Consider the following 27,980-nt stretch of genomic DNA (forward strand, 5'->3'; position numbering starts at 1 on the left):
TTTAATTCACTATTCTTGATAATTTTTTCTACCGTTCTCCCTTATCCCCACCCTTTCACTGACGTCACTATGTATCAGAATAGGTTGCTTTAATTTGGAAGGTCTTATTGAATTCTTCAGAGAATATCCATACCTTTCCAACTTCTGCATCAGATGTTTGGTGCTGAAGTGGAAATTATTTTTTCCTGGTATTTTAGTGCAGTGTATGCTCTAAGATGACCCTCTCAGCTACATTGATGAGTTGGGTGCTCAGAATGCAACTTCTATGATACTCAGAGTTCTAGGGAAAGTCGTGATTTTCTATTCCAATAGATAATGAGCCCCCACTAGTGTGCTTCCCCACAAGATTAGCATTTGAGAAACACTCAAGTCAACAAGCCTTAAGTAGCTTTTAGAAAGGGTTATGAATGATGGTGATATATTCAAAACAATTGGTACAAAAATCCATCCCCCCCCAAAAAAAAATGTGTGACATCTTTTCTACAAGTACAACCAGAGACCAAGGGAAAGCATGCTCAAACTTAGAAAGCATATAAAGCAAAGAGGTTACTCACAATTCTTGGTTGCTGAAACTTTTTTTAGGATTCTGGTATTTACTCCTCTTCCATTTTATGAGAGAGTTTATCCCCTTCACATTCACAGTTATGATTACAATTTTGTATTTCCCTCCATCCTAGTTTTCTACCTTGTATATAATTTTGTTCTTCTTTTCACCCTGTCCCTCCTTAGAAGTGTTTTGTTTCTGACTTTCTTCTTCTATCATCCCTCCTCTCTTTTCTTAAATCTTTCTCCTAGTGTTTCTGCCCATCTTCTATCCAGCCCTCCCTCCTTTTCTTTCCCCTTTCCCCTTCTACTTCCTCATAAGGTAAATGTATATACCCAACTAAGTGAATATGTTATTTCTTTTTTGAGCCAAAACTGATGAGATCAGACTTCAGGCAATGCTCACCTCTTTTTTTCCCTCTTTATTGTAATAGATCTTTTGTACTTCTTCATGTAATCTAATTGATCTATGTATGTCTATGTCTAAATGATCTATGTATGCCCCTCTAACTGCCCTCATAAAAGATACACAATTCTCAAGAGTTACAAGTGATATTTTCCCATCTAGGGAATGTAAACAGTTTAACCTTTAAATAATCCATTTTTTTCCATTTACCTTTCAATGCTTTTGTGTCCTGTGTTTGAAGATTAAAATTTCTGTTTAGCTCTGGTAGAAGCTGCCAGATCTTGGGTAATCTTGACTGTGGTTCCTCGATACTTGAATTGTTTTTATTTTCTAGCAGCTTGCAGTATTTTTTCTTTGAGATCATAGTTCTGGAGTTTTGTAGCAATGTTTCTTGAAGTTTTCCTTGTGGGACCTCTTTCTGGAGGTAAGCAATGGATTCTTTCAATGACTATTTTGCCCTCTTGTTCTACTATATTGGGGTAGTTTTCCTTGATTATCTGTTGAAGAATGATATGCAGGTTCTTTCCTTTCTTTCTTATCTTTTTTTTTTTTTTTAGTCAGGAAGACCAATAATTTTTAAATTGTCTCTTTTGAATCTATTTTCTAGGTCAACTGTTTTTGCAATGAGGTATTTTACATTTTCTTCCATTTTTTCTATTCTTGTTAGTTTGGCTGATTCTTGATGTCTTATAGAGTCATTAGCTTCCATTTACCCAATTCTAGTTTTTATTTAAGACTTTCTTCAGTTAGCTTTTGTATCTCTTTTCCCACTTGATTAATTCTACTTTTCAAGGTGTTGTTTTCTCTAGTGGATTTTTTTTTTTTTTTACATTTGGCCAATTGTGTTTTTTAAGAAATTGATTTTTCAATGGAAGGGTTTTATTTTTATTTTTGCATTTGGTCAGTTGTATTATTATTATTATTTTTGCTGAGGAAATTAGGGTTAAGTGACTTGCCCAGGGTCACACAGCTAGGAAGTGTTAAGTATCTGAGATCAAATTTAAACTCAGATCATCCTGACTTCAGGGTTGGTGCTGTCAATTGTATTTTTTAAGGAATTGTTTTCTTCAGTCATTTTTTGACCCGTTGAGTCTCTCTTGCATACCTCTCATTTCTTTTCCCAATTTTTCTTCTCCCTCTCTTATTTGCCTTTTTAAATCCTTTATGAACACTTCCAAGAAGCCTCTTTGGTCTTGATACCAATTCAACCCTTTTCTGGGTTGGTGTTTTGGTCTTCCCTGTCACTACAATAGCTTTCTGTGACTAAAGTTCTTTTCTGTTTCTTGCTCATTTTCTTCACCCCAGTGAGACTGACTTCAAGAAAAGTCTTTCCTCAATAATCCTCTTTGGATCATGTAGCTTCTTTACTGGCCTCCTTGTGGAGACCTGAACCTTCATCTAGTTTGCCCTTGACTCCCACCTTTAGCTGATCCAGAGATGCCATTAAGACAATGATAAAAAGTCCCAAATCCTCCAGATCTTTCAAAGCTCACAAAGTCCTTCTCCAGCCAAAAGGGAAGAAAGAAATCCAGCTTAAGGCTAGTGCTGTAGTCTCTTCTCCCTCACATCAAACTGGTTCCATTCTTTCAAATAGTTCCAGTTATAAACTAGCTTGACACGTTGTATATGACTTGTAAGGCAGGACTAAGTTTCAGGCAAACCAAAGGTGATGCCTTTGGAGGAATAGAAGTTCCAAGGACTTTTACATTTGGTCTAAAGCCCACATTTTGATTGGAGAGACAACACAGAGATTTCATGCAAGATGAATGGAAAAGTCTCACGGCCTTTAGGGGCAGTGGCAAAGCAGATGGTCTTGTTTCTTCTTTAAAGTCATTCCCACTGATAAAATTCCATCAGTTTTTGCCGTTGGTCCATTGGAGAGGGCCAAGGACTTTGATGAGAACTTCCTTTTCTGGGTCTTTAGTAGATGTGGCTGTAGTACTCGCAGTAGTTGTGGGCAGGCTGCATCTCCCTGAGCGATGTTTCCCAAGATAATGGCTGAGGTCACTGGGCTGGAAGCATTGCCATTCCCAAGGCTCTTGAGTTTAGATTTCCCCAGTTATGGTCTGAGAGGACATGATGGTCAAGGTTGTGGTTGAAGTCTGTTGTGGCCGGAACGTGACACTTCCTAGCCTTAACTTCCTCGGGGTGCCCTGCTTCTTTGGCTACTGCAGACAATTGAGTATGGAATGAATTGTTTGTGACTATTCAAAGTGTATGTGTGTGGGAAGATCCAGACTACTCTCAGGTAGATCTATGTGGTCTCTGCTACTTCAGTGGTTTTGCATAATGGGAAAGGAGGCAGAATATTCTAAGAATCAGAGGTAGTCTATAAACATTGATTTACCTATTGCTCCTCTCACTGTGAGATCCTTCTCCAATGGTGTATGACCAAGGCCAGGATTTGTCTATCTTGTATTTGGCAGTTGATTGGCCATTGTGGAAATGGCTGGTCCCTTCATAAGAGTTACTTTCCCAGATGAAGGCTGGAAAGAGAGTCTGCAGTATATAGGGTACTGCTAAGTTCAGGGCTCCTGTGTCCACATGACTGTTGACGAGAGTTGGTCAGCAGTTATTGACTGGTTTGATGAGGACCGTGGCTTCCTTTCTGCTCGATGCAGATCTGGTAGTTTGGGCATTGCTCTTCCTGAGGCTCTTGGCTCAGGATCTTATGCTATCCCCATCAGGGTCTGAGAGAAGATGGCGGTCAAGGAGTTTGACTTGTCTGGTATATGATGCTTCCTGTTTTTCTTTTAGGGTGCCCTCCTGCTTCAGCTAGCCTGGCTTGGTGATATTTTGGCTTTCCATGTTCTAATGTGAAGAAGAATCTATTGGATTTTGATAATCTCAAAATTGGTTTTCCATGGCAAGTCTTAGGGTTCTCCCTGCTCACGCAGAGCAGAATCAGGAGCAAAGGCTGCTTGATGTCAAGGACCACCAACCATGAGAGCTGCTTCTCTAAAGTGGGATGGGAGACTTTGACTCATCCTACTATCTGAGGTCTATAAAACCCCGTTCTTTTTTCTTAATTTTTAATACCTTTTTATTTACAAGTTATATGCATGGGTAATTTTACAGTATTAACAATTCCCAAACCTTTTGTTCCAATTTTTCCCCTCCTTCCCCCCATCCCCTCCCCTAGATGGCAGGACAACCAATACATATTAAATATGTTAAAGTATAAATTAAATGCAAAACAAGTAATATCCAAACTGTTATTTTGCTGTGCAAAAAGAATCGGACTCTGAAATATTGTACAATTTGCCTGTGAAGAAAATCAAAAATGCAGGCGGGCAAAAATATAGGGATTGGGAATTCAATGTAATGGTTCTTTGTCATCTCCCAGAGTTCTTTTGCTGGGTGTCACTGGTTTAGTTCCTTACTGCTCTATTAGAAGTGATTTGGTTCATCTCATTGCTGGAAATGGCCACATTCATCAGAATTGATCATCATATAGTATCGTTGTTGAAATATATAATGATCTCCTGGTCCTGCTCATTTCACTCAGCATCAGTTCATGTAATTCTCTCCAAGCCTCTCTGTATTCATCCTGTTGGTTGTTTCTTACCGAACAATAATATTCCATAATATTCATATACCACAATTTATTCAGCCATTCTCCAATTGAGGGGCATCCACTCCGTTTCCAGTTTCTGATCACTCCAAAGAGGGCTGCCACAAACATTCATGCATATACAGGTCCCTTTCCCTTCTTTAAGGATCCCTTTGGGGTATAAGCCCAGTAGAAACTCTGCTGAATCAAAGGGTATGCACAGTTTGGTAACTTTTTGAGCATAGTTCCAAATTGCTCTCCAGAATGGCTGGATGTATTCACAATGTATTAGTGTCCCTGTAAAACCCCATTCTTGTAGAAACATTATAGTGGGGGCTACTTTGCTCTAAGAGTTGAATAAAAGATGAACCAGGTTTAAATCTCAATTGTCATTTTCTACTTGTGTGACTGTGAAATTCTACTCAGCTCATTCATTCATCTGTTCATTTATTTACAAATTCATCAAACAAGTCTTTATTAAATGTCACTATAAATTAGGCACTGGTGCATAAAAGTGAGGCAGCTCCTTCCTTCTGGGAAATTCCAGTCTATTGATGCCTCAGTTTCCTTATTTGCAAAATGACAAGGGAGAGGAAATTGGGCTCTCGGGTCTCATTTTAATCTGCTGTGAGGTGGAGGGTGAGGCAGGTCAAATCCTGATCTCTAAACCCAAAGAAAGCCGGGAATCTTGCTCCCGAGGACGTCGGTTACCCCCCCCCCCCTTTCTGGGAGCGCCCAGGAGTGTCCCGCCACCCGATTCCCCCTCCAGCAGCGGATCCTCCAGAAGCAACTGTATCTACATGGTATGGGACGAGTCCCGGAACAGCTTAGGCTGGAGGCTGAGCTCCCGCTAGAGATCATAGAGAGGAGAGGAGGATAGAGGGGATGGGAGTGGGGGGTGGGTGGAGAACAGAGAGGGTGGGGCAGAGAGATGCTGGCTTCAAAGTAAATGGGAGTAGCGGCTCTGTCCTACCTCAGGGCAAGGAGGATGGGCTTTGAAGGTTAATATAGCTAGGGGATGGGGGAGAGGAGGGAGGAGGAAGGAGACTTCTGGGACGGTTAGGGGGGGGCTTGAGGGACCCTGGAGGACTCAACCTCAGCATGAACATCGTCCCCGCCCTCAAAAAAACTCACGGTTGAATGGAGGGGGAGAGCAGAGAAACTTGGAAGGGAGCCAGACAAGTTGAGTAAGGAGTGACCAGAAGGGAAGAAAAGTCAGAGAGCTCAGTCCAGCTGAGGTGGGAGGAGGCTCTTTAAGTTGATGGGAGCAAGGAAGACTTCCTGGGGAGGTGGGCTGTGTTCTGAGTTCTGAAGGGAGAGTGAAAGGACAATCTTGGGATCAAGGATCATGGATGTAGAGCTAGAAGGGGCTTTTAGAGGTCGTCTGCCCCGACGCTCATTTTGCAGATGAGCAAATTGCTCAAAGGTTACATGACTTCTTTGAAGACACTGATAATAAGTAACAGCTTCAGGATTCAGAGCATCTGACTGAATCAAGATTTTCTTTCCCATTACCACGTCCATAGAAAGATAATGGCACAAAGTTCCTTGAAAGCAAGGATTGTTTTTGACTATACATCCCCAGCTCCAGCATATAGCAAACTGCGTGGTACATAAGTACCATGAGTACTTAATACTCATTGGATTGATTTTAATTGAGGGATGACACGAAATCAAAGCATGGAAATAAGACTAGACGTGATGGACAATGGAAGAAAGTGCCAGTTGTCTAATTTGACTGGCGTCTACAAGATGTGAGGCGAACTACATTGAAATAAAGCTGGAGAACAACTTGTATACTGATCGTAGGGAGCCTCAAATGTCAGGAACAGGGGTGTATATTTTACCCTGTAAGTCATGGAATGCCACTGAAACATTTGTGAATAGAGAAATGATGTAACCATAAAGCCACATTCAGAAAGAATGGATGAAAGAGCATTTATCCAGCACATACTATGTGTCAGGATGCAAAGGCACTTTGTATAATATTCTTCTCTAAACTATAGTATTATCTTGGAGCAGGTTTCTTGGGAGGTTTCTGGGAACAGCCTTTGTTTCAGTTCAGTAATCACCCCAAATGCAGCCAGGTATTAAAGTCCAAATCCTTTATTGTCTCTTTCCAAGTCTTGTTTCCTTTCCTGTGACCCAGTTAGCTTTTTTTAAAGGCATCTCTCTCTCTCTTTGGTTCCGAGAGTTTAAGCTTCTGCCGCCAAAGCTTTGTCTTCTCTGCTTGTGCCACCTTCTTGAGGTCCTCCTGAATTTGTCTTGGTTTCAGTATTCTCCACAAGACAGCCTGCCACCACTTCTCTAGTCTTCCCTCGTTCTCCATGACTGCCTTCTCTGGCTCCTGAATGTCCCGGACTGACTCCTGGCTGAGGCTCTGAGAGCTTCTAGTGTGCTTGTCCCTTCTGGCCCTGAGAGCTTCTTATTTATATGCCCCACACTGAGTAAACACCAATCATTATATCACTAGGAAACAATGATTTGTTGTAGGATTAAATCAATGCTAAACTAAATTTAACCACTATTTCCTCAATTCCACTTAGTACCTTGTTTCAAGTTCTGGCCCATAACATCTCGTTATCATACTGAGCCATGCTAAATTAGATAACTATTATCTCTATCATTTCCACTGACTTAGTACTTTGTAATAATCCTAACAACTTTCTGCCCTCAAAGAGCTTATGTACAAATGAAAAGAGCATCCAATTCAGAATCTAAAGCCTGCCTTTGCTATTTCCTGGTTGTAGGTCCTCAGGCCAACCATATTCTATGCCTCAGTTTCCACTTCTTGTTGTCCTTTGTTCTCCAAGAGGACCAAAACGACCTATGTTAGAACCGAATTACCGTTGTCCAAAATCAGACAAGTTTGGAATACTTGGCCACGGGGCGGACACAAATAGTCCCTATGAACACTTGTGGGGGAGGGGGGCTTCTCTAACTTTGTGTATCTCACATCTCTTCTAAGCTAAATGAATTCTACTTTGTTTGTGGAGCACGGTACCTTCTCTGTTAAAGGTACGCCATGCTGGGCGGTTTCACGCCGGGGTCTCCCGTGTCATACAATTGATTCTAAAGTTCTTCAGAGCGACATGTCCTTGTATTGGTTTTTCTGCCCATCTCGCGAGCGCTTGCCCTGTGAGTTTTCCATAAAATAAATTTGTTTGGCAAATATACACTTGGCAATAGAACACTGTGGCCAGCACAACAGAGCTGTGTCCTCGGCAGCAGAGTTGGGACACTTGGCAGTTTAGCTCAGGAGAGGACCTCAGTGTCTGGGACCTTAGGTTGCCAGGGGATCTCCAGAATCTTCCTAAGACAATTCAATGGCAGCGATTCCGTTTCCTGATGTGCTGGTGGATGGTGCAAGTTTCCCAGTCGTACAACAATGAGGTTAACCTAAAGACTCTGTGGGCTTCCATTTAGGAATCAGTATTAACTTGTCCTCTAACAGAGCATCCAAAACACTGAGCTACACTGAGCTACCTCTGGCAATGGGGTGAAGGTGCGTGCAGGGAAAACTAGTACTTCTGGTGTGAAGGCTGCTGAGCCTTTTACAGGGCTGCTTTCTACCTTCCGCTTCTGTCAAATGAAAGGATGGGGCTAGCTCTCTAAGGCCTTCATCTTCAAGTTATACGTTCTAAGATGATTCAGAGTGTGGAGTTGGATGGAAAAGATTCTCCGTGAAGCACTGGAAGGTCCCCATGATGAATATATTAGTGTTTGGGAGAACTGCACGGGTTTAACCTATAAGGGACTGCCTGCTGTCTTGGGGAAGGGGAGGGAGGAGGAGAAACACGAGGTTCGGCAAAGATGAATGTTGAAAACTATCTTTGCATGTATTAGGAAAAATAAAATACTATTAAAATTTAAAAAGTCATCCAGAATTCCCCCGGTTACTCTTCCAGAGTTCACATTCTAAGTGGGAGAGACTCCACGTTGTGCTCAGTGACAGGCCCAGGAACCCTTTGGGCAGGCTCCTGGAAAGGAAGCTAGGCCTGCAAACCAGTGGACTCCCCTCCAGCTCCTATCGTGGGCGAGGGGGCAGGCAGGCAACGTTCTAGGCACTCAGGAGAGACACCAGCGGAGGAGACAGGAGCGTTGGGGTGTCCCTCAGGCTCTTGGCTCTGGCAAGGATGGAGAGACCAGGATAAAACAAGGGGAGTGGGGGAACAAAGGAGGGGGCAGAGAGGAGAGGGGATAGGAAGACCCCAGATGGGGAACTGGGGAGACACCACCTGAGCCGGCATTATACTTGTGAATTAGGGGAGGAAACCCTTGGGGTGGGAAGGATTTAGCCACAAAGGTCTTTCTTGTAGGAGCTGAGGGGCCATTGGGGGAATAGAAAGGGATGCAAGTTGGGCAGGCCGTTTAGCTAGACAATGGATTTAGAGGGACAGGGTGGGGGACACCCAAGGGAGAGGCCGGCCCCTCACACACAGAACTGGATCGTTTGTAGAATGGAGTAGAGGTAGGACCCAAAAGCACAGGAGCTGAGAGAGCCCGGGCAATCCTCCCACCTGGAGAGGGGTGCACAGAGGGGGAGACGCGATGAGCAGGATTTGGGGGGAGTTTGGAAGGGACGGAAACTCTGGGAAGTACAGGGTGGGCGGGGGCGCGGGCAGGAGAGCTGCCTTTGGGCCTGAGGGGAAGCTCCGGGTGCTCTGATCCTGGGGGACTTCTGGCTCCCGGGGAGCCCTGGATCCGGCCCGAGCAGCCCTAGGCAGGCGGACCAGGGGGTAAGGGAGGCAGGCCTTGGGGAGACACTGAGCCTCGGGCCTGGCCGGCCTCCCTGGGGCCAGCTTTGTGTCCGGAGCAGCCTCCCCCCGGCCAGACCCCTCAGCCTCGGCTGCGTCCCGCGGCTGGGCCGGTGCGGGGCGCGCCGCCCGGGCGGGGCAGGAGCCGAGGGCCGGCAGAGGAGCCAAGGGCCGGCAGAGCCGCACAAGGTCCCGCTCCCCGCTCGAGGCCGCCAGCGGCGGGACGATCTGGGGGCCGGGGGGAGCCGAGCCCCGTTTCCTGCCCCCCGCTCGGGCCGCACCCTCCGGAAGCCCGGCCAGCCTTGGGTCAGGGCCGAGGGCAGGCACCAGCGCCCGGGGAGGACCAGGGCGTTCGGCCCGGGACCTCGCAGCCCCCCACCCCGAACCCTCGCGAGGAGGGGGGGCCCCAGTCCCAAGTTTGCCTCCCCTCCACTAACGCTCCTGGGCTTGACGTCATCGGCTTGCGGGCGGGACTAAAGCGCGCAGGCGCACGGTGCGGGGTGCGGGGTGGGGGTGGGAGAGACCCTCCCGGGTCCTCGGAACCTTCCTCCCGCGGACGCGGCTTCCGGCCGGAGCTCTTCCGGTAGCCCGCGCCCCGCCCCCTCGCTAGCTCCCTCCCGCCGCCCCCCTCGTTCATCCGCGCCCCCTCCCATCCCCCTGACGCCGCCAGACCCGGGGGGGGCGGCCAGGTCTGGACCTCGGACCCCGGCCTAGCGCCGCTGCACCGAGTAGGGCGCCGGGCATCGAGAAGGCGGGCGGGCCTAGAGGGGCCAATGGGGGGAGGGAAGGAGCCGGGGTGGGGTAGAGAGGGGCGGGGCCGAGGAGCCCTGGGGGAGGGGGGCCTTGAGGGCTAGAGAAGGCGGGACTAAGGAGGGGAACCCTGGGGGAAGGAGGGGGCGGGGTTAGGGAGGGCTGGGGCAGGGGAGCCCTGGGGGACAAAGGGGGAGGGGCTAAAAGGGGAGCCCTGAGGTGGAGGGGTGGGGCTAAAAAGGGAGCCCGGGGGAATAAAGGGGGTGGAGCTAGGGAGATCTGGGGGAGGGGCACCCTGAGGATGAAGGGGCGGGGCTAAGAGCTGTGGGAGAGGGGACCCTAGGGGATAGAGAGGGCTTGGGGTGGAGGGGCAGGCTAGGGAAGTACTGGGGTGAGAGGGGCGGGGCTGGGCAGGGGGGGTAGAAGGGAGAACCAACCCTCGGACCCTCATTGGGCAGGTGAGGGGCACGTCCAGGGGAGAGAGTAGAGACCCTGCTAGGGTTGGGAGGGGGCAGGGCAGGGAGGCCTGTTGATTGGCTCTGGGGAGTTCAGGCTCCCTAGGTAGGTCCACATCATCCCTGGGCTAAAAGTTGTGGGACTTTGGAGAGAATCTTTCCCGGCTCTGGCTCCCAGGGTCCTCATCTGTAAGGTCAGGGGGACTGAGCCAGATGCACTTCTGGTCCCTCTGGTCCTGAGCCAGCAAGGCCCCCGGGGAGGGGGGGGACCAGGGCCAGGCCGATTCAAGTCCCCTGCAGAAGGAAGGGCCCAGAAGACAGGAGGAGTCCGAGGGGGCCCTAAGAACAGCACCTTGAGGCAGGGCCCGAGGCTGAGACGGCCGGCCATTCTCTCTCTGCAGGCCCCCCTCCTGCGGATGTAGCTGCCGCCTCCGTCACAGCCCTTGCCATCCTCCTGGGCCATGGCCATGGAACCTCCTCCCCCCCAGGCGTCTCCCTCCCCAGAACCGGGCCCCTCGTCCACCCCCGAGGCTCCCGCACAGCCCCCCAGGCTTGGCCGCTACCTCCTCATCGACACGCAGGGCGTTCCCTACACGGTGCTGGTGGAAGAGGAGGCCGAGACCCCCGCGGGGGAGGTGGCGGTGGGCTCCACCTCCCGAAAGTGCTACAGCTGTCCCGTGTGTTCCCGAGTCTTCGAGTACTTGTCCTATCTCCAGAGACACAGCGTCTCCCACTCGGAGCTCAAGCCCTTCGTCTGCGCGGTCTGTGGGAAAGCCTTCAAGCGGGCCAGCCACCTGGCCCGCCACCGGTCCACGCACAGGGTGGGGGGCGGCCGGCCCCACGCCTGTCCCCTGTGTCCCCGGAGATTCCGAGACGCGGGGGAGCTGGCCCAGCACAGCCGCGTCCACTCGGGCGAGCGACCCTTCCAGTGCCCTCACTGCCCTCGGCGCTTCAGTGAGAGAAATACCCTGCAGAGACACACTCGGAGGAAGCATCCGTGACAGGGGTCTGAAGAGCCTGGCTGTGTCCCCGCGGGGGCCCCGACCAGGGGAAAGGACCGGAGAGCTGGGGCTCGGATAATCCCCCTCAAGTTCAGGGCCGAGGGGCAGGACCTCCACACACACACCAACCAAGAGCTCTGAGGCTGGCACCCTGGCTCGGACCAGTCATGTCTCCGGGCCACTTTCCTCCCTTCTGCCATGAGGGCGTCAGACTAAGATGACCTCTCAGGTCCCCGTCAGCTCCAGCCTGCTGGACACGGGTGCGGCTCCCGGCCTGGGAGGCGCCTCTTCGAGGGGGTGGCCGGCCCTTCCTTTCTCAGAGGAAGCATTTGGTGCGTGGGAAGAATCTGAGCAGCCGCCCCACTAGGCTGTAGGTCTTCTGGTGGCCATTTGCGGAGGGTCTGAAGGAGCTGGGGGAGCCTCCATCCCACCCCCACTCCCACCTGGGAGAGCACTGGGCTGCCAGGTCCCAAAGCAGCGGGGGATCCCCTAGAACTGCCCTGGGGGCAGATGGGATGTCTCCTCTGCCTCTCTTTGTAGGCCGGGCCTTGTGGTGAGGAAAGGCCCCATCCCGGCCCCAAGGGCTGCAAACCAATGAGCAGAATAAATGCAAAGAGTTTTCAGTGAGGAGACTCGGGATTGGTGTGTGACAAAATCTTTCCCAAGACTGATGGGTGGTTCCTCCTGTGGAGGGAGGGTGGGAGCCCCTCAGCGGCCCTACTGTGGGACCCTCCTGGCCCTGCTCCTTGGGAAGGGCTCCTCTTTCCCCGGGGCTTTAACCAAAGGGCTTCCAGTGGATAGGATGCTAGTGAACGGAAGAATTGGGGGGGGGGGCTGGATCTAAAGTTCATCCTTCTGGGTGGGTAAGCATCTTTGGTGGAAGTTTGGTACAGGGTTCAGGGTCTGGGTTCAAGCTGCCTTAACAGCTTTCCCGAGCTCTGCCCTGGGGGACAGCTCTTTGAACACTGGATTTGGAGTCGGAATTGGGGTTCAAAACCCCATCCCCCAGACAGTCACAGCTCTATTTTGGAATAAAAGAACCCGTGAACATGCATTTATTAGGTGCTCCCTCCAGGCCACACACTGTGCTCCGGGCCTAATGACAGACCGGGGTGGAGGGGAACAGAGGACGCTCCCCTTCTACAAATTGCCCAGTGCCGCTGAGTGCGTCATGGGCGCAGGGCCGGGGGAGGTAGGGGCTGCCCCATCAGTAAAGTCTTTTGACCCCAAAGTGGGCCAGTGGCGCCCTGGGGGTGGGGTGGGGAAGAGAGCCAGCTCTACTTGGGAGGTCGGGGCCCCGGGACAAGGGTGAACCTCTTTGGGCTCTTAGATGGACCCACCTGCGGGGCTGCAGGTAGGATGGGGCAGTGAAAGGCGCCACCTCTGGAGTTGGGGCTCCCATGTAAGGCCATTGTGTGCCCTATGACCTTGAGACAAGTCTCCTCCCCTTTCTGGGCCTCAGTTTCTCGTCTGTGAGCTCCGAGGTTGGGTCGCAGCCACCAGAACCCTAAAGCGCATTCGGAGGGAAGCAGGGAGGGGATGAGCGATACCTGGACGTTTCCCGGAGTCCCAGAATTTTCCTGCGGCCCCTGGCTACGGCTCCTCCCCTCCCCTCCCCCTCCCCCGTCCTTTCGGGAGGTCACGGCTTCAGGAATTTGCCGAAGGTCCCTGCCCGCCCTGGGCAGTCACCGCAGCCCCTGGGTTGGAGGGAGGCGCTTTGGAGCGGAGGCCGCTAGGGCCCGTCACACAAATGCTCAACTCGCTCCGTGGCGCAAGTCCCTCTCCTCTCTCTGGGTCCCTCCCGTGGCGCCCCACGGGACCCGCCCCCCCCCGGTGCCGAGTAGGGCGCTAGCCTCTGGGCTCGCGTGACTGGCTCCGCCCGGTGCGGGGGCGCGCTCACGCTCCGATCGCGCGCGGGGGGGAGGGCGGCGTGGCGTGGGCTGGGTGGGGGGAGCTTTCCTCCGCCCCCCGCGCCGGTGGCACTTTGCAGACGATCCCCGGAGCTGGGCATGGGCGCCGCCGCTGCTCCCGGGGCCGGAGTCCGCGCCGCGCGGGTGGGTGAGCGTGGGACCGTGGGCGGGGTGTGTGGGTGGAAGGTATGAGGAGGAGGGGAGATCGGTCGGACCTCCAGCCCAATCCCGAGTCCCCGACCTCGATGCGAGCCGGGGGGGGGCCCGTGGGACAAAGGGCGGGGGCGGAGGGGGGCCCCACGCGAGACGCACCCCTTCCCCCTCCCCTGCCGAGACGCATGCGCCGGCGGCTCCAGTACCATCGGACAATGGGGACCGGAGGTCCACGCGTGTGCGGGCGGGCTGCGTGGAGCATCGGGGCTGCGGGGGAGGAGGGATGCCCGCGCTGGCGCGGGGACTGTCCATCGCCCGCCCCCTCCAGGTGTTCCACTCCGGGGTGGGGAGCGCTCTCCGTGCCCCCCCGCCCCTCCCCTTCCCCCGGCTCACCTGTGGCTGGTCTCTCATCCAGTGCCCCTGAGGCGCCGGGAAGCCAGGGTCCGGCCGAGGCTGCGTCATGAACGAGCGGAACGGCCGGAGGCGGACAAGTGAGCAGCCCCTTCCTTCCCCCGGGACTCCACCACGGGCGGCGCGGGGAGGGGGCGGGTGGTGCCATTTCAGCGTCCCGGGCCGAGGTTGGGGAGGAGGAGGAGGCGGCGGCCGAGACGTCGGGAGGTCGGAAGCTTTTCCCGATCCCACCTTCCCTTCCCTTCCAGTGAAGAAGGATGAGGAGAGCTTTGAGATCTCCATCCCATTCAACGAGACCCCTCCTCTAGAGTCCCCCCAGATCTTCTACGGCCTGAGTCCTCCCCAGGGCAGCTTCGAGGGTGAGCCTGAGGGCCGGGGGAGGGGGGCGCAGGGCCCCGCCGGGAGAGCCTTGCCCTTCTCACCCTCTCTGGGCCCTTCCCCCAGAGCCCCCGGAGCCCACATCCCCCACCCTGGCGCTGATGAATAGCGTGAAAACCCAGCTGCACATGGCCTTGGAGCGGAACTCCTGGCTGCAGAAGCGCATCGAGGACCTGGAGGAAGAGCGGGACTTCCTGCGCTGCCAGCTGGACAAGTTCATCTCCTCGGCCCGCATGGACGCAGGTAGTGGGCAGGCCAGGGGCTCCGGCCGGCCGAGGCTCGGCTCCTCCCCCGCCACCCTTCGGGAGAGAGCCATCTCTCTCCTTGTCTCTTTCCCATCCCCAGAGGACCACTGCCGGGGCAAACCCGGGCCCCGGCGGGCAGAGGGCACAGAGGGCCGCGGCGGAGGGGAGGCCTCCGACCCAGAGTCAGCGGCCTCATCCCTCAGCGGCTGCTCGGAGGAGGGGGGCTCTGCCGAGAGGAAGCGCCAGAAGCAGAAGGGGGGCGCCGGCCGCAGGAGATTCGGGAAGCCCAAGGCCCGCGAGAGGCAGAGGGGTGAGTGTGGGAGGATGAAGGAGGGATGATGGGGGAGCAGTGGACTGGGTTTTCTGGCAGATGAGTGTATCTGCCCTCCCCGAGATCCTGGCGTCTGGCTGTCCTGCCCTCTCTTTTCTGAGCCCTGGGCAACCGACAGTGCCGGACCTCGGGCCGGATAGACCTGAATTCAAGTCCAGCCTCAGAACCGTGGACAAATCACGTCAGCTCCGATTGCTCCACTGCAGAATGGGGAATAAAGGGAGATTCAGATAAGCCCTATTGGTGAAGCACTCGGCGGAGGGCCTGGCACAGGTTCCCTTTGCCCTCCGGGTGGCAGGACCTCCCGTGTCCCTCCAGTACCTGGCTCCTAGCTTAGCAGTCCCCACCCCGGAAACATCAGGGACCCCAGAACGGGGCAGGTCCAGCTTTGCTCCCCGCCTCAGGCGGCCAGGATCACGTTGGCAAGGGGGTTGCCAGCCCTAACCCTCCTTGCTCTCCCAGATTCTGCCTTCCTCCGTCTGGGAGGCCTTGTGATGAATTGGAAGGCTCTGTAGAAGTCGGGGCACCTGGGTTCAGTACTGGTGCTATGGCTAAGTTGTGAGAAGTGACCTCACGGGCAGACCAGGAGCCTAGATACCAGGGTTCAGATCTCATCTAGGGGACTTCTGGATTTTAGGGTCAAGCCCCATAAACTCAGTTGTCATCTGTAAACGGGGGCAAGAATCCTTCCCCAGAATTCTGAGAGCATGTTGGGTGGGAGACAGGGATGAGTGGCGGAGAGAGCCGAGCCATCTTCTCGGGGTCCTGGGGGAGGGTATCCTAAGTGAGGGAGGAGTGAAATCACAGTTCTGGCTGTTGAGGTCACCACCCCAAGCCCCTTTTGGGGAACTCCCGAGCCGAGCCAAGCCAGCCCCCTGGGGTGTCTCGGAGGAAGGAGCTCTGCGCCCTCATCTCGGGTTCTCTCCCTGCCTCACAGTGAAGGATGCCGACGGGGTGCTGTGCCGCTACAAGAAGATCTTGGGCACTTTTCAGAAGCTGAAGAGCATGTCAAGGGCCTTTGAGCACCACCGGGTGGACCGCAACACGGTGGCCTTGACCACGCCTATTGCCGAGCTGCTCATCGTGGCGCCCGAGAAGCTGGCCGAGGTTGGCGAGTTTGACCCGTCCAAGGAGCGGCTGCTGGAATACTCCCGCCGCTGCTTCCTGGCGCTGGACGACGAGACGCTGAAGAAGGTGCAGGCTCTCAAGAAAAGCAAGTTGCTGCTGCCCATCACGTACCGCTTCAAGCGGTGATCCCGATTCCCGTCCCCAGATTCTCCCAGAGCCAGCTGCCATCTGTCACCTGCCTTTTGTCCCTTCCGTCCTGCATCCTCAGCCTGGAGGCTCTTGGGCCTGGATGCCCAAGGCAGCCGGGGCCCATCCCCGTCCGTTGGTGGAGAGATCCCACATGGACCATCACATTTCCATCACGTTTCTCCTGTCTGGATCCACCCCCCCATCCCCCAGCCGTTAGCCTTCAGGTGCTGCCTCCCCTTCCCATTTGGCTGCTTCAGGCGGCCCCTCCAGGGTCCCACTCTATGACTCTGCTTCCCCTCTAAGCAGGTTTTTCAAGCGACAATCCTGTTCCCTGTGCTCTCGAGGTGTCCTCCAGAGGCAGCAGCTGGCTCGGGTCCTATGCTCACGGGGCTCCTGTCCGCCCCTTCTCACCAGGGAACCCCTCATGGCCCAAAATGGTTCTTCTGTCCCAGGACCGATAGGTCATTTACCACTGTACCTTGCCGGACCAGGCCCCTTAGTGGTGGCCCTCGAGGAGCCCCACCAAGCCCCAGATCTTGGGTGGGATTCTGCCCCTCCCTGTCCTCCCTTCCGCACCCTCCCCCCCAGCAAGGATGCGTGTGTGTGTTTACGCGATGTTCCAGGGGGTGAGGGTGGGTCTTGCTGGCTCCCCTGGGGGAGCCAGTGTATCTGTATGTATATATCACCTTCCATGCTATCGGCCTCAGTTTCCCAACCCCGGCCCCGGTTTGCGTTCCTTGATTCTGAATCGGATCTCCTCGTCCCCAACGCAAGCTGAGGTGCCAGGGCGTTCTGCAGGGGTTCCCCCAGCGGCCAGGCTCGGGTGCATTTAGAGTCCCGGCTTCTTCTCACTGCTCTGGCTAGGACTCCCCTCCCCTCCCTTCCCTTCCCTAGGCCGGTTTGCTTCTGCGAGACCTTGGATAAGTCCTTTCCGCGCTGGGTCTCCGGGGCCTGGCCTCCCGCTCCCGCTCCCGCTCCCAGCGCCGGGTGGGGGGGGCCGGCCCTCCCCCCCTTCCCGGGAGGGGGCGGGGACTAAGAAGGGGGCGCTCCCTCCCCGCAGCTCCCTGAGGCGCCCGGGATCAACAGAAATGAATTATTCACAGAGTTTAAATTAAAAGTTAACCAGCAGATTTGGAATAACCTTGGCCTCGCTTCTGGCTCTCGGGGACAGGGGTTGGGAGACTGGGGGGCGTGGGGACCGGGCGGCGAGCCGAGCTCTCGGGCCATCCCCACTCCAGGTAGCGCCTGGCCGTCCGCGAGGCTACGGCGCAGGCGCCGCTCCGCTGGGTCCTTCGTTTCTAGGGCAACCGCAAAGGGTAACAGTCTTAACTGGCCCGGGACCAGTCGGCTTTAGAGGACCAAAGTGCGCGTGCGTACTGGCGAGTGAGGGCAGAGAGGAAGGAGGGGTAGCCTTCGCCCTCTCTCCCCATTGGTCAGCCCGGCTCTGCGCCAGCGCAGTAGCCCGGGTTCCCAGTTCACCAGCTCCGGCGCAGGCGTAACTTAGGTACGGCTCGACCTCGCGGGGCGGCCCGCACAGGCGCACAAAAGCCCCGCCCCCGGGCAGGCTCCACGGCGGCGCGGCCTACCAGTCGGCGCCCTCGGTTCCTCTCGCGAGCCGCGCCCCGAGCCGGAAGCAATCGAAACGCAGAGAGCGGGGAGGCGGGAGTCGGAGGAGCGCCTCCGGAAAGAGCCGAAACCGGGCCCGAGCGCCTCCGGAAAGAGCCGAAAGCCGGAGGGGGCCGCGCGGTCGCAGGGGCCGGCAGGAGAATACGACGCGCTCGTCCGCGTTCGATCTCCAGCGCAAACTCGAGCCTCTTCCGGCAGGGCCTGTGCGGCCTCGCGCGCCCCAACAGGAGAGGGCTCCTTTCAGCCGGAGCCCGGGAGCCGCTGAGGCAGAGGCCGCGCGCTCCGTTCGGCCGGGCGAAGCGGGGCGGGGGCCGGAAGCGGCCGAAGCGTTCCGGAAAAAGCCGAAGCGATTCGGGCTCCTCCTCGAGCGAGCGGGAGGCGGGGCCGGGGGCGGAGCCTGAGCGGGGGCCGGAAGCGGGCGAGGCAGGCGCCGGAAGTGGGCGAGGCGGCGCCGAGGGCAGGCGAGGCAGGCCAGGCCGGGCCAGGCGGGGGGGACGGGACGGGGGAGAAGGCGCGAGCGCGGGCCGCGGCCGGCCGCCCCTCAGCATGTCCGACTTCGACGAGTTCGAGCGGCAGCTCAACGAGAATAAGCAGGGTGAGTACTGACTTCGGCGGCCCTACCGGCCTCCGGCGCTCCCTTCTTCCTTCCCTCCGGTCCCTTCTCCCCTCAGCCCGCGCGACTACTTCCCCCTCCCCCTCCTGGTCCGGCGCCCCACGTGACCCGCGCGCGCCTCCTGCCGCGCCACGTGACCGCGCCTTACACGTGACCTCCACGCGCGCTCCCGCCTCAGGCCCACGCGGCTCGGGGCCACCACGGCCGGGATGGGGGCTTTGGCCGGGCCGGGACCGGCTTGGACCGCCGACCCCCCCATAACCCCTTTTGCCCCCTCCTACGTCCTCTTTGGTCTCTGTTGCCCACTTCCGCTTCCGGTGGCGGTCCGTTCCTCCTCCACGCCCCCTTTGTTCCCAAAATGGCCGCGGCGGGGGCTTTCCCCCCCACGTGGACGGGCTGCTTGGGGCCCTGCCCCGGGCTCAGCCTCACTGCCCCCGATGGCCCCCAGCCCTTACTCCGACCCGGGCTCGCTTGCTGCTTATGCCCCTGGGTTGGGGGCCCAGAGAGACCCCTTGGGGCAAAGGTCCGGCGACTTCCCCCCTCTCCCGGGCTGCAGCCAGAGCTTTTTCCGAGCCCTTGGGCACCGCCCCCGGGGTCTCTCGGGGAACAGATCGTCCGGGGCCGGGGGGGGGGGGTGGTGGTTTCCGGTCTTAGTCTTTCTCTTCTCCCAACACATACTCGGGCACGTGGCCGCCCCCCCCCCCCCCCCGCTGGTCCCTCAGGGGATCCAGGAATGGGAGCTCCCTCCTTCCCGCCCGTCCCGGGCCGCGCTCGCCCTCCCCCTGCCCAGCGCCCGAGGCCCCGGCGCTCCCCAGCTAGCTCCCATTCGTTCAAGGGACCCGGGGGTCCTTCCCTCACTCCGTGAGGGCCAGGGATCGTGGCTGTCATAAGGGGGGGGGAGGAAGGGCCCCTGCCCTGAGCAGGGACTCCCGGAGAGCCCGAGGGGCAGGACCCCGCTCCTACCGTTCCTGCTCCCCAGGGACCTCTTCCAGCGGAGGAGCGTGGGGGGGTGGGAAGCGGCTCCACACCCGCCTGACCCAGTTTGCGGCCCCAGCCACCCGCAGTTCTGACTCCCCACCCCCGGCCTCCCTGCCTTTGGGTTCTGGAGCCGCCACTCAGGCTTCGTCCTCCCCTGGGTCCTAGCGGACCCCGGGGAGCCTCCAGCCCAGGGCCCCGTTGCCAAGGGCAGGGGCCGCCTTGGAGCCCTTCCCGGCGTCTTGCTGCTCCCTATGGCTGTTTGTGGTGACAGCTGGAGCTTCTGGGTTGGTCAGGTTCCTTGTCTTTCTCAGAGCGGGGAGGGCTGGGCCAAGGTCAGCAGGGCTAGCCCCCCGCGGTGAGCCTGCCCGGGTCTGGGGTCTGGTTCTCTGTGAAGCCGGGCTCCCCGGGGCGCAGCTGGCAGGGCCGCCCTTAGAGAAGGGAAGGCAGTCAGGGCAGGAACCTGTCTGGGAGGGTTCTGGACCCATTTCTCCCGAGAGGCGAGCCAGGCTGGGCCCCTGGCTCCTGAGGGAACCACAGAGTCTGATTTGGCAGTGGGCCCTCAGTTTAGATGTTGGCAGATCCTTTGAAGGCCCCGGTCAGCATCTGGGGGGCGGGGGGGTCTCTCTCCTCCCGGGGCTGCCCTCTTGACTCTAACTGAGACGCGAGCCCTTTTTGACAGCTACAAGACGGTCAGGAGGCTGGGGGGCGTGGGGAGCCAGTGAGGGGGAGTTTGAGGGCTGCCACGCATACGTCCTGGCTCTGGGACTTCCCTCCCCGACTCTGACTGGTGAACGTCTGGCCACATGGGCTCTGCCCCCGATTTCCCTCCCTGCCAGGGACCACGTGGCGACATCCCTTCCGAGTACTTGGGGAGGGAGGGGCCCGGAGACCTGGAGGGCAGCCAGACGTCAGGGAGAGAGGGAGGAGGGCACCCCAAACGGCCCCCGACGCTGTGTGAGGTCTCCTGTACCGTGGTCCTTTCTGAAAAGGGGAAGTGGGCCTGGTCGGAGGGCCGGGCACCCGCTTCTGCTTGGGATCTGTCCACATGTCCCTCCCCTCCCCATGGGGTAAAGAGTGGCTGTAGACCCAAAGGCCCCTGTCAGTCCCTCGGTCGACATTCTGAGAACAGGCGGGCAGCCCGAGAGCTCCTGGGGGGGGGGGGGCCGGGGGTAGTTGGGCTTCGGATGCTTTCCAGCCTCAGGCCAGGAAAGCTGAGCAGCTCCTGTATTATTCACGTAGCTCAGCTAGCGGCTGGTCCGGAGGTTGAGTTTCTTGCCCTCTGCTGTATCTGATCCTGCCTTGGAAAAATGGGGCCGGGGAAGGGGGGGACAGGCTGCGGGCGATGTGGAGTTCTCTCCCTTGCTCCCAGCAGCCTCCCTGCCCTCCTTCCCTCCCTCGGGAGCCCAGCCTTGGGTCCCCTTGGGCCCGTCTCACGGCTCCTCTTGGTCTTGGTGGTGCCGCCATCGGGCACCCCGCGGGAGGGTTGCCGAGCCCCCACCTCCTGGCTCACTCCGACTCTGACTTCCCCTCCTCAGAACGAGACAAGGAGAACCGTCATCGTAAACGCAGCCACAGCCGGAGCCGCAGCCGAGACCGGAAGCGCCGGAGTCGCAGCCGAGATCGCCGCAACCGAGACCAGCGGAGTGCTTCTCGGGACCGGAGGCGGCGCAGGTACCGGGGGCTTCCCTGGTGGGGGAGGAGGGGGCTTTGTTTCTGTGCGTGCTGGGTGACCCCGGGAGTGGCCGGGCTTTCTGTGGGACTTCACTTCTGTCCTCACATCCAAAGGGGGGCGGGGTCCTGTAAGAGTCTGAAGAGAGTCCAGGGAGGGAGTAGGGACCCATGGGTCTGACCAGCGGGAGACGGTAGAGTAAGGGAAGAAAATTGGGGGGGGGTTCAGGATAAGGGAGCTGTAGATCCTGGCGACCAGCCTGGTGAGAGTAATTTGAGGTCACGTTGGGAATCCCCAAGTTCCTTTGATCTGGCCCTGATACGTCCTGTCAGGGCAGCCCCAGGCTCCTTCTGGGAGGCTCCTGGGAAACTTGTCTCTCTGATCCAAAGTTGGCACGTGGCCCCATCGTGCCAAACTCTGCCCTTTGGGGCCAGAGCCTGGTTTTTCCAGGTGAAGCCGCTTGTGTCTCTCCTGGTCTCATTGGCCTGCAATAAGCTTCTTTGCCCCCGTTGAATGGGGGTTCTTAGCTGACCGGGTGCCCCCAGGCTGCACCTGGTGTTTGTGTACCCCTGGTCACCCAGTGTTGGGCACAGAGGAGGCTGCAGAGACGCCTTCAGGTCCTGCCTCTGGTCACGAGGCCACATGCGTGTCATCTTAGCTTCTCCCGGCCCGTGGGACGAGGGAGTCCTACAGTCCGCGCTGACCCAAATCTTGGGGCTCTGGGGGAAGACTGGGGGAAGGGGGCAGCTAGGAGGTCCACAGTCCAGAGTCGGGAAGAGGACGCCCCAGTTAGAACGGGGCCTCGGGCACTTAGCTGGCTGACCCAGTCTGCCTCCGTTTCCTCGTCTGTCAAGTGAGCTGGCAAACGAAGCGTCCGACCGGCCCAGTCTGGCGGCCAAGAAAGCCCCCGTGGGGTCACAAATACACAAGACTGGCCGTATGTGGGCCCGGGCCATCATCATGGTCTAGTGGAGGCTCTGCCTCTGGGGCAAGGCGGCTGGTGACCGGGGGCGAGCGCGGAGCAGCCGAGGAGCTGGCTGGCCCCTGCTCGGCCCAGGGGCAAGCTCGGGGGGTTCCTTGAGGCCCTGTTGATTGGGGCCTGCAGATGGTCTCTGGGGAGAGAAGACTTTACCTGGAAGTACTGCGGCTGTTCCTGGGGAGGGCGGGGAAAGGTCCCCTTAGAAGGTAGAGTGTGCGCTTTGGGGAGTCAGCCCGGCCACAGTCCCCAAGGCACGGGGAGGCAGGTCCGAGGCTTGGACTGGGGGGGGGGGCCCAACTTGGAGGCCCATGGGGCTGACTAGGCTTTTCCCTTGGAGACTGGGGTTGTCAGTCGGACAATCTGCAGGCCTTCATTAAGCATCTGTTGTACTTCAGGTACTTTGCTGAGGCCCTGGTGGGGAAAAGGAGAGAGCAAGAAGGGGCTGAGCCCCCACTGTGGCTGCCTCTCTGGGGGTCTCTGGCCAGAGACAAGGCTCATCATCAGGGACCTTCTTTATGACTTGATCTCTTGCCCCCACCCCCAGATTTCCTCCCTCCAGCTTGGGGGGGGGTGTTCTGGGGAGAAGGCTGCCCCCCTCTTCCTTTCTCCTCCTGTTTGGGTTTGGGGGAGGAGCTGGGGGGGCAGGGCTGAGGAGAGGAGACTCTTAAGCTGCTGCTCCCCCACACCTCTCCCTCCCCCCCCCAGCAAACCTTTGACCAGAGCCGCTAAGGAGGAACACGGTGGAGTAATGTGAGCCTCTCCCCTCTGCCCTCTCACCCCACCCTTTGTCCCAGGATCCATCCCCCCTGCCCCGTTTGTCCTCCCCCCCCATTTTCACAAGTCCCAAGGGGAGGGTCATTCCCAAGGCTGAGTCCCCATGGCCCATCTCCCCCTTTCCCCTGGGAGATACCCGAGTTGCCTGGGGTGGGAAGGGCCGGGTGGGGAGTGGGCCGCTCCTTCCCCGCACCCCACTTTGCCCTTGCCTCCCTCTCCCTAGTCGTTCCCCTCGCCATGAGAAGAAAAAGAAGATCCGCAAATACTGGGATGTCCCGCCGCCGGGCTTCGAGCACATCACCCCCATGCAATACAAAGCAATGCAAGGTGGGTCCCCGGCCCACCCCTGGGGGCCGCCGGGGGGCGGGTTGCTGAGTTGGACCCCAGCCAGCCTGTGGGGGGGTTGGAGATGGGGCGCGCAGTGGTTTTCGGGTTGTAAGCCAGCTCTTGTCTGCTACCAGCTGCCGGTCAGATTCCAGCCACCGCCCTCCTTCCAACCATGACCCCTGATGGCCTGGCCGTGACCCCCACCCCCGTGCCCGTGGTGGGGAGCCAGATGACCCGGCAGGCCCGCCGCCTCTATGTCGGCAATATTCCTTTTGGCATCACAGAGGTACTGCCCCCGCCTCCTCCCCCCTCCCCTTCTCCCCCCACTCCCTGCACCCCCTGCGGGTCGGACCCTCGCCCCCCGGCCCCCTTGCACTGCAGACGGATGATGGCGCTGTTCCAGGGGCCGGGGGGTGGCCCCCCCCCCCCCCCCCCCCCCCCCCCCCCCCCCCCCCAGGGAGTACACACGCGCACCTACTGGAGCGAGGGACAGAGGCTCACGCACGCCGACTCCCCGACCCCGATTTTTTCTCTTGTTCTCCGGCGCCGTCTCTCGCCCTGCGTTCCCTCCCGTCGTTGCAGTTTTTTTTGGCCCCGCTCCCCATCCCGCATCCCTCTCCCCCCCCTTTCCCTCCGCCCCCAGAATCCCCAGATCAAAGAGTTGTTTCCATTTCTCTTTAAAGTGAAAATTGTGGGGCTGAGATCCCTCGTAGCAATTTTGCTACCGTCGTCCAAGGCAAGTAAGGGCCATTCTGGCTTTTCTCAAACCTGCGCTTTTTGCTACATTTGATAAACCAGCCCCCGGAATCCAGGGCCAGGCCCCTCCACATCACTCTTCTCTCCCTCCCCCCCCTCCCTCCTCTGTCCCTGTCCGCTCTCGTGCTCGCCTCCTGGCTCTGCCTCTCCCTCCTGCCCTCCGCGCCACCGCTGACCTGGGGCCCCTCCCGGCCTCTGGACGGCGGCGGCCCCGCTCCACCCCTCATCTCCCCCGGCCCTCGTGGCGCTTCCTGCCCTCGTTCCTCCTCTCCCTCTCGTTTCTCCCGCTTCCTCACCTCTCATTTCTTTCCCTCCTTTGGGGCCTTGAGCATTTCCTGTCTCTGTAACCCTCTCCCCTTCTCTTTTTGCCTCATATCCTTCTCTTACGGTTTCCTATCTTCCCCTTCAAATCCCAAATCTCCCATCTCCCTATTCTGCCCTCCCGCCCCTTCCCACCCCCCCACCCCACTCCGTGTCTCCCTCTCTCACCCCACCCCTCCTCTCTCCACCTCCCCCGCCCCCCCCTTCTCTCCTCTTCCCCTGCAGGAAGCCATGATGGATTTCTTCAACGCCCAGATGCGCCTCGGAGGGCTCACCCAGGCCCCCGGCAACCCGGTCTTGGCCGTGCAGATTAACCAGGATAAGAACTTTGCCTTCCTAGAGGTGAGCCTCTGTGGGGAGCCGAGAGGCCACCGCGCCCATCCCCTCCCTCCACCCATGCTGAAGGGCTTTGGCTGGGGGTTCTCGCACCCGTCTCCCGATAGTCCAGGGTGACGCTTTTGGTTCCTTCTTTCATTCAGTTCCGATCAGTGGATGAGACAACTCAGGCCATGGCCTTTGACGGCATCATCTTCCAGGGCCAATCCCTCAAGATCCGAAGGCCCCATGACTACCAGCCGCTGCCCGGCATGTCCGAAAATCCCTCCGTCTACGTGCCCGGTGAGGGAGCCTTGGCCCTTCCCGCTGTGCGAATTCCCACTTGGCTCTCCTTTGGAGCCTCGGGAGTCTGGCTCAGGCGTGAGATCAGGATGTGCTGACGGGGTGCCACCCCAGTTGCGGGGATGGCTTTGTGGTCCAGACGCCAGGGCAAGAGTCCCGCTTTGGCCACTTTGCATCCGTCCGGAGCCCGGTCTGGTTCTGAAGACGTGTAGAGCTGAGCTGGGGACTTAGCCAGAGATGGGATCCTGAGAAAGGGCTGATCGTGGGGGGGAGGGAGGCAGAACAATGCTATCTTTGTGTCTTTGGGGTTCCTGGGGCGGGGGGGAGGACAGGACCCTGCTGGAATATGGGCAGGTGAGGGCCTGTGCTCAGACATCCCGGGGACATTCCTCATCTAATGAGATCTCCGTGATAGCCAGTCCAGGCCTTCAGGGAACACAAGACTGAAGGGTTTGGGGAAGCTCCTCAATGGATTCTGGGGTTGGGGTCAGTCTGTCCCGGCCCACCGGCTACACATTGGGCCTCAGTTTGCCCCTGAGTTTTGCTGACCCCTGATATGAGCCTAATTTCTGCCAGTGAGCTCTGTACTTGGAGGCCCTGGGGCCTGACTACCGCCCTCCCACCAGAAAGTTGGAAAAAGTCATTTTAAAAGCAGCTCATCCCTTGGAGTGGCTCTTAGAGGAGTCGCCCTTAGGAAGGAGAGTCCCACTCAGGAAGGTGTCCCGTTTCTCCCTCCCCCCCCCCCTTTTGTTAAAATGTAGAAAATCCTCCAAACTCCACTCAGCTTTCTTGGCCTCTCCCCCCACTCCTAAGGCTGCGCAGCTGGAGCAAGCGCTTCTGGGCTGCCCGTGGCTGGCCCGGAGCTTGTGGTCTTGGTTCTGTAACTGAGCTCAGCGTTGTGGCCACCCTTTGGGCAATCCACAGTGACCTTTTTCTAGCCCAGGGTCACGTGGGAAGTGCCCACACTTGGATTAGATCCCAACCCCCTACCTGCCTTGGGACTTGGAGACTGGTCCCCTCGCCGTCAGAGGCGTCTGAAGTAGGGCAGCTTAGTGTCGGCCGTTGATCGAGGTTATTCGGTGGTTCTGGGTCTCGGCCCTGGGACCGCGGGAGCGGAAAGTGGGATTTGGTGGGGTCTGGGATGGGGGAGCGCACCCCTCCGGCTGAAGGGCTTCCTGTCTCCATTCCCACAGGTGTCGTGTCCACTGTGGTCCCCGATTCCGCTCACAAGCTGTTCATTGGGGGCCTCCCCAACTATCTGAACGATGATCAGGTAACCGCCTGCCACCTTCCCCTGTCACTCGCTTGTCCTCTCGCTTTCCCTCCCCTGACTTGCTCCATTTCGGCCCCGCCCGCCCGCCACCCCCCACTTCTCCACCACAGGTAAAGGAACTGCTGACTTCATTCGGGCCCCTCAAAGCCTTTAACCTGGTCAAGGACAGCGCCACAGGTCTCTCCAAGGGCTACGCCTTCTGTGAGTACGTGGACATCAACGTCACTGACCAGGTGAGTCTCCCCCGGGGACCTTGGGGCCACGGGCGTCGGGGAGGGTTGGCCAGCCCCTGGGATGGGTGGGGAACGGCCCTTCTGCCCCCATCCCTACTCCGGTCAGTCCTCCCCATGGTCTGGGGTAGGGGGAGGTGGGGGAATTTGGCCCCTGACCCACGCTCCCCCCACGCCCCCCCCCACCCCACCCCCTGCAGGCCATCGCGGGGCTGAACGGGATGCAACTGGGGGATAAGAAGCTACTGGTACAGAGGGCTAGTGTGGGAGCCAAGAACGCCACGCTGGTGAGCCCTTCGGCACGTCATCTTCCATTGGCTAGGGGGCCCCGGGGGGCGGCAGGGGGGGTGGGATTGGGTGGGGAGGAGCCGAGTGGACAGGCAGGCCAGCCAGAGGGGCGGGCAGCGACCTGGGGGGTGGGGGTGGGTGGTGGGCATCTCCCCTGGGGCGTGCAGTCTAGGAGCGTGGCAGGGAGGAGGACGGGGTCGCAGCTAGAGCAGCCGTGGTGGGCAGGGGCTGGAGGCTCCGGGGCCACCGCCTGACGTCGCCCTCCCCCCCCCCACAGAGCACGATAAACCAGACGCCGGTGACCCTGCAAGTCCCGGGCCTGATGAGCTCGCAGGTGCAGATGGGCGGCCACCCCACGGAGGTCCTGTGCCTCATGAACATGGTGCTCCCCGAGGAGCTGCTGGATGACGAGGAGTACGAGGAGATAGTGGAGGACGTCCGGGATGAGTGCAGCAAGTACGGGGTGGTCAAGTCCATCGAGATCCCCCGGCCCGTGGACGGAGTGGAGGTCCCCGGCTGTGGCAAGGTCAGGAGGCGGGTGGTGAGGGGGGTGTTGCGGGCACTGGCTCCGTGGGGGGGAGGGTGGCCCGGCCCCAGCCCCTCCGCTTGCTCTCCCCCCAGATCTTCGTGGAGTTCACCTCGGTGTTCGACTGTCAGAAGGCGATGCAGGGCTTGACCGGCCGCAAGTTCGCCAACAGAGTGGTTGTCACAAAGTACTGTGACCCCGACTCCTACCACCGCCGGGACTTCTGGTAGAAGCAGCTGGGGAGGGGGCCGGGTCGGGGGCCGGAGCCGGCTGGGGGCCCCCTTCCCTTCCCCCTCCCTCGGCCCGCTAGGAGGAGGAAGAGGCCCCTCGGAGGCAGAAGGCGGAGGGGCTGAAGCTCGGGCAGGGGAGGGGCTGGGGTGCGGACACACAGACACACACACACACACACACACACACAGGGGGATGGGGGAGGGGGGAGGGCACTGGGGGGGGGTGGGCCCCCCCCCTCCCCTCGCGGTAGCAACATAGCGTGTTTATATTTTACGGCCAAAACTTTTTTCAATTTTGTTCTCCCGACCCTCGCCCTCCGCCCCCCAGGACCACGAAGCCCTCCCCGCCCCTCCCCTTCCCGGGACCCGCCCCTCCCCGTGATGGTTTCTTATGTAGTAGAGATGTTGTTTCTCTCCGCCCCGCCCCCTTCCCGCTGCCCCGCCCCCACCCCGGCAGTTTCATATTTGCTAAAGACGAATTTGCTCATTAAACATTTTGTTGTATTTTACTTTACTGCGCGTCTGGTCTTGACTCGGGTCGGGGCGGGGGGGCGCGGGGGGGGAGGAGGGAAGGCCCTGGGCGTTAAACCTGCGGGGCCGGGGGCGATCCAGGGCAGGGATA

At 58.2% G+C, this 27,980-nt stretch overlaps 3 protein-coding genes across 8 annotated transcripts; all 3 read left to right on the forward strand.

The window, feature by feature from the left end:
* The first annotated feature begins 9,775 nt into the window (after positions 1-9,775).
* On the forward strand, positions 9,776-12,122 carry LOC100918468 (zinc finger protein 581). 2 transcript variants are annotated; one of them, XM_031963530.1, is made up of 2 exons: positions 9,776-9,842; positions 10,866-12,122. In XM_031963530.1, exon 2 carries the CDS (start codon positions 10,926-10,928, stop codon positions 11,463-11,465), a length of 540 nt encoding a protein of 179 aa, XP_031819390.1. In that variant the 5' UTR covers positions 9,776-9,842; positions 10,866-10,925; the 3' UTR covers positions 11,466-12,122. The 2 variants fall into 2 exon arrangements, with proteins under 2 accessions (XP_031819390.1, XP_031819389.1); XM_031963529.1 differs by lacking the exon at positions 9,776-9,842 and adding an exon at positions 9,893-9,987.
* Positions 12,123-13,953: 1,831 nt separating this feature from the next.
* CCDC106 (coiled-coil domain containing 106) lies at positions 13,954-17,290 on the forward strand. Of its 4 annotated transcripts, XM_003766728.3 has the most exons (5): positions 13,954-14,019; positions 14,188-14,298; positions 14,384-14,560; positions 14,663-14,872; positions 15,831-17,290. In XM_003766728.3, the coding sequence occupies exons 1-5, from the start codon at positions 13,989-13,991 to the stop codon at positions 16,145-16,147; spliced, it is 846 nt and encodes a 281-aa protein (XP_003766776.1). In that variant the 5' UTR covers positions 13,954-13,988; the 3' UTR covers positions 16,148-17,290. The 4 variants fall into 4 exon arrangements, with proteins under 4 accessions (XP_003766776.1, XP_031819388.1, XP_031819386.1 ...); XM_031963528.1 differs by having other exon boundaries at positions 14,384-14,872; XM_031963526.1 differs by having other exon boundaries at positions 13,975-14,298.
* A 334-nt stretch (positions 17,291-17,624) lies between these two features.
* On the forward strand, positions 17,625-27,872 carry U2AF2 (U2 small nuclear RNA auxiliary factor 2). 2 transcript variants are annotated; one of them, XM_031963523.1, is made up of 12 exons: positions 17,625-18,371; positions 20,903-21,038; positions 22,721-22,765; positions 23,013-23,116; positions 23,251-23,402; positions 24,419-24,535; positions 24,673-24,811; positions 26,005-26,084; positions 26,195-26,317; positions 26,515-26,613; positions 26,880-27,128; positions 27,224-27,872. In XM_031963523.1, the coding sequence occupies exons 1-12, from the start codon at positions 18,323-18,325 to the stop codon at positions 27,356-27,358; spliced, it is 1,428 nt and encodes a 475-aa protein (XP_031819383.1). In that variant the 5' UTR covers positions 17,625-18,322; the 3' UTR covers positions 27,359-27,872. The 2 variants fall into 2 exon arrangements, with proteins under 2 accessions (XP_031819383.1, XP_031819384.1); XM_031963524.1 differs by having other exon boundaries at positions 17,626-18,371; positions 26,515-26,601; positions 27,224-27,467.
* Positions 27,873-27,980: the final 108 nt, after the last annotated feature.

Source organism: Sarcophilus harrisii, chromosome 3 (genome assembly GCF_902635505.1).
Source record: "Sarcophilus harrisii chromosome 3, mSarHar1.11, whole genome shotgun sequence".
Taxonomy (NCBI): domain Eukaryota; kingdom Metazoa; phylum Chordata; class Mammalia; order Dasyuromorphia; family Dasyuridae; genus Sarcophilus; species Sarcophilus harrisii.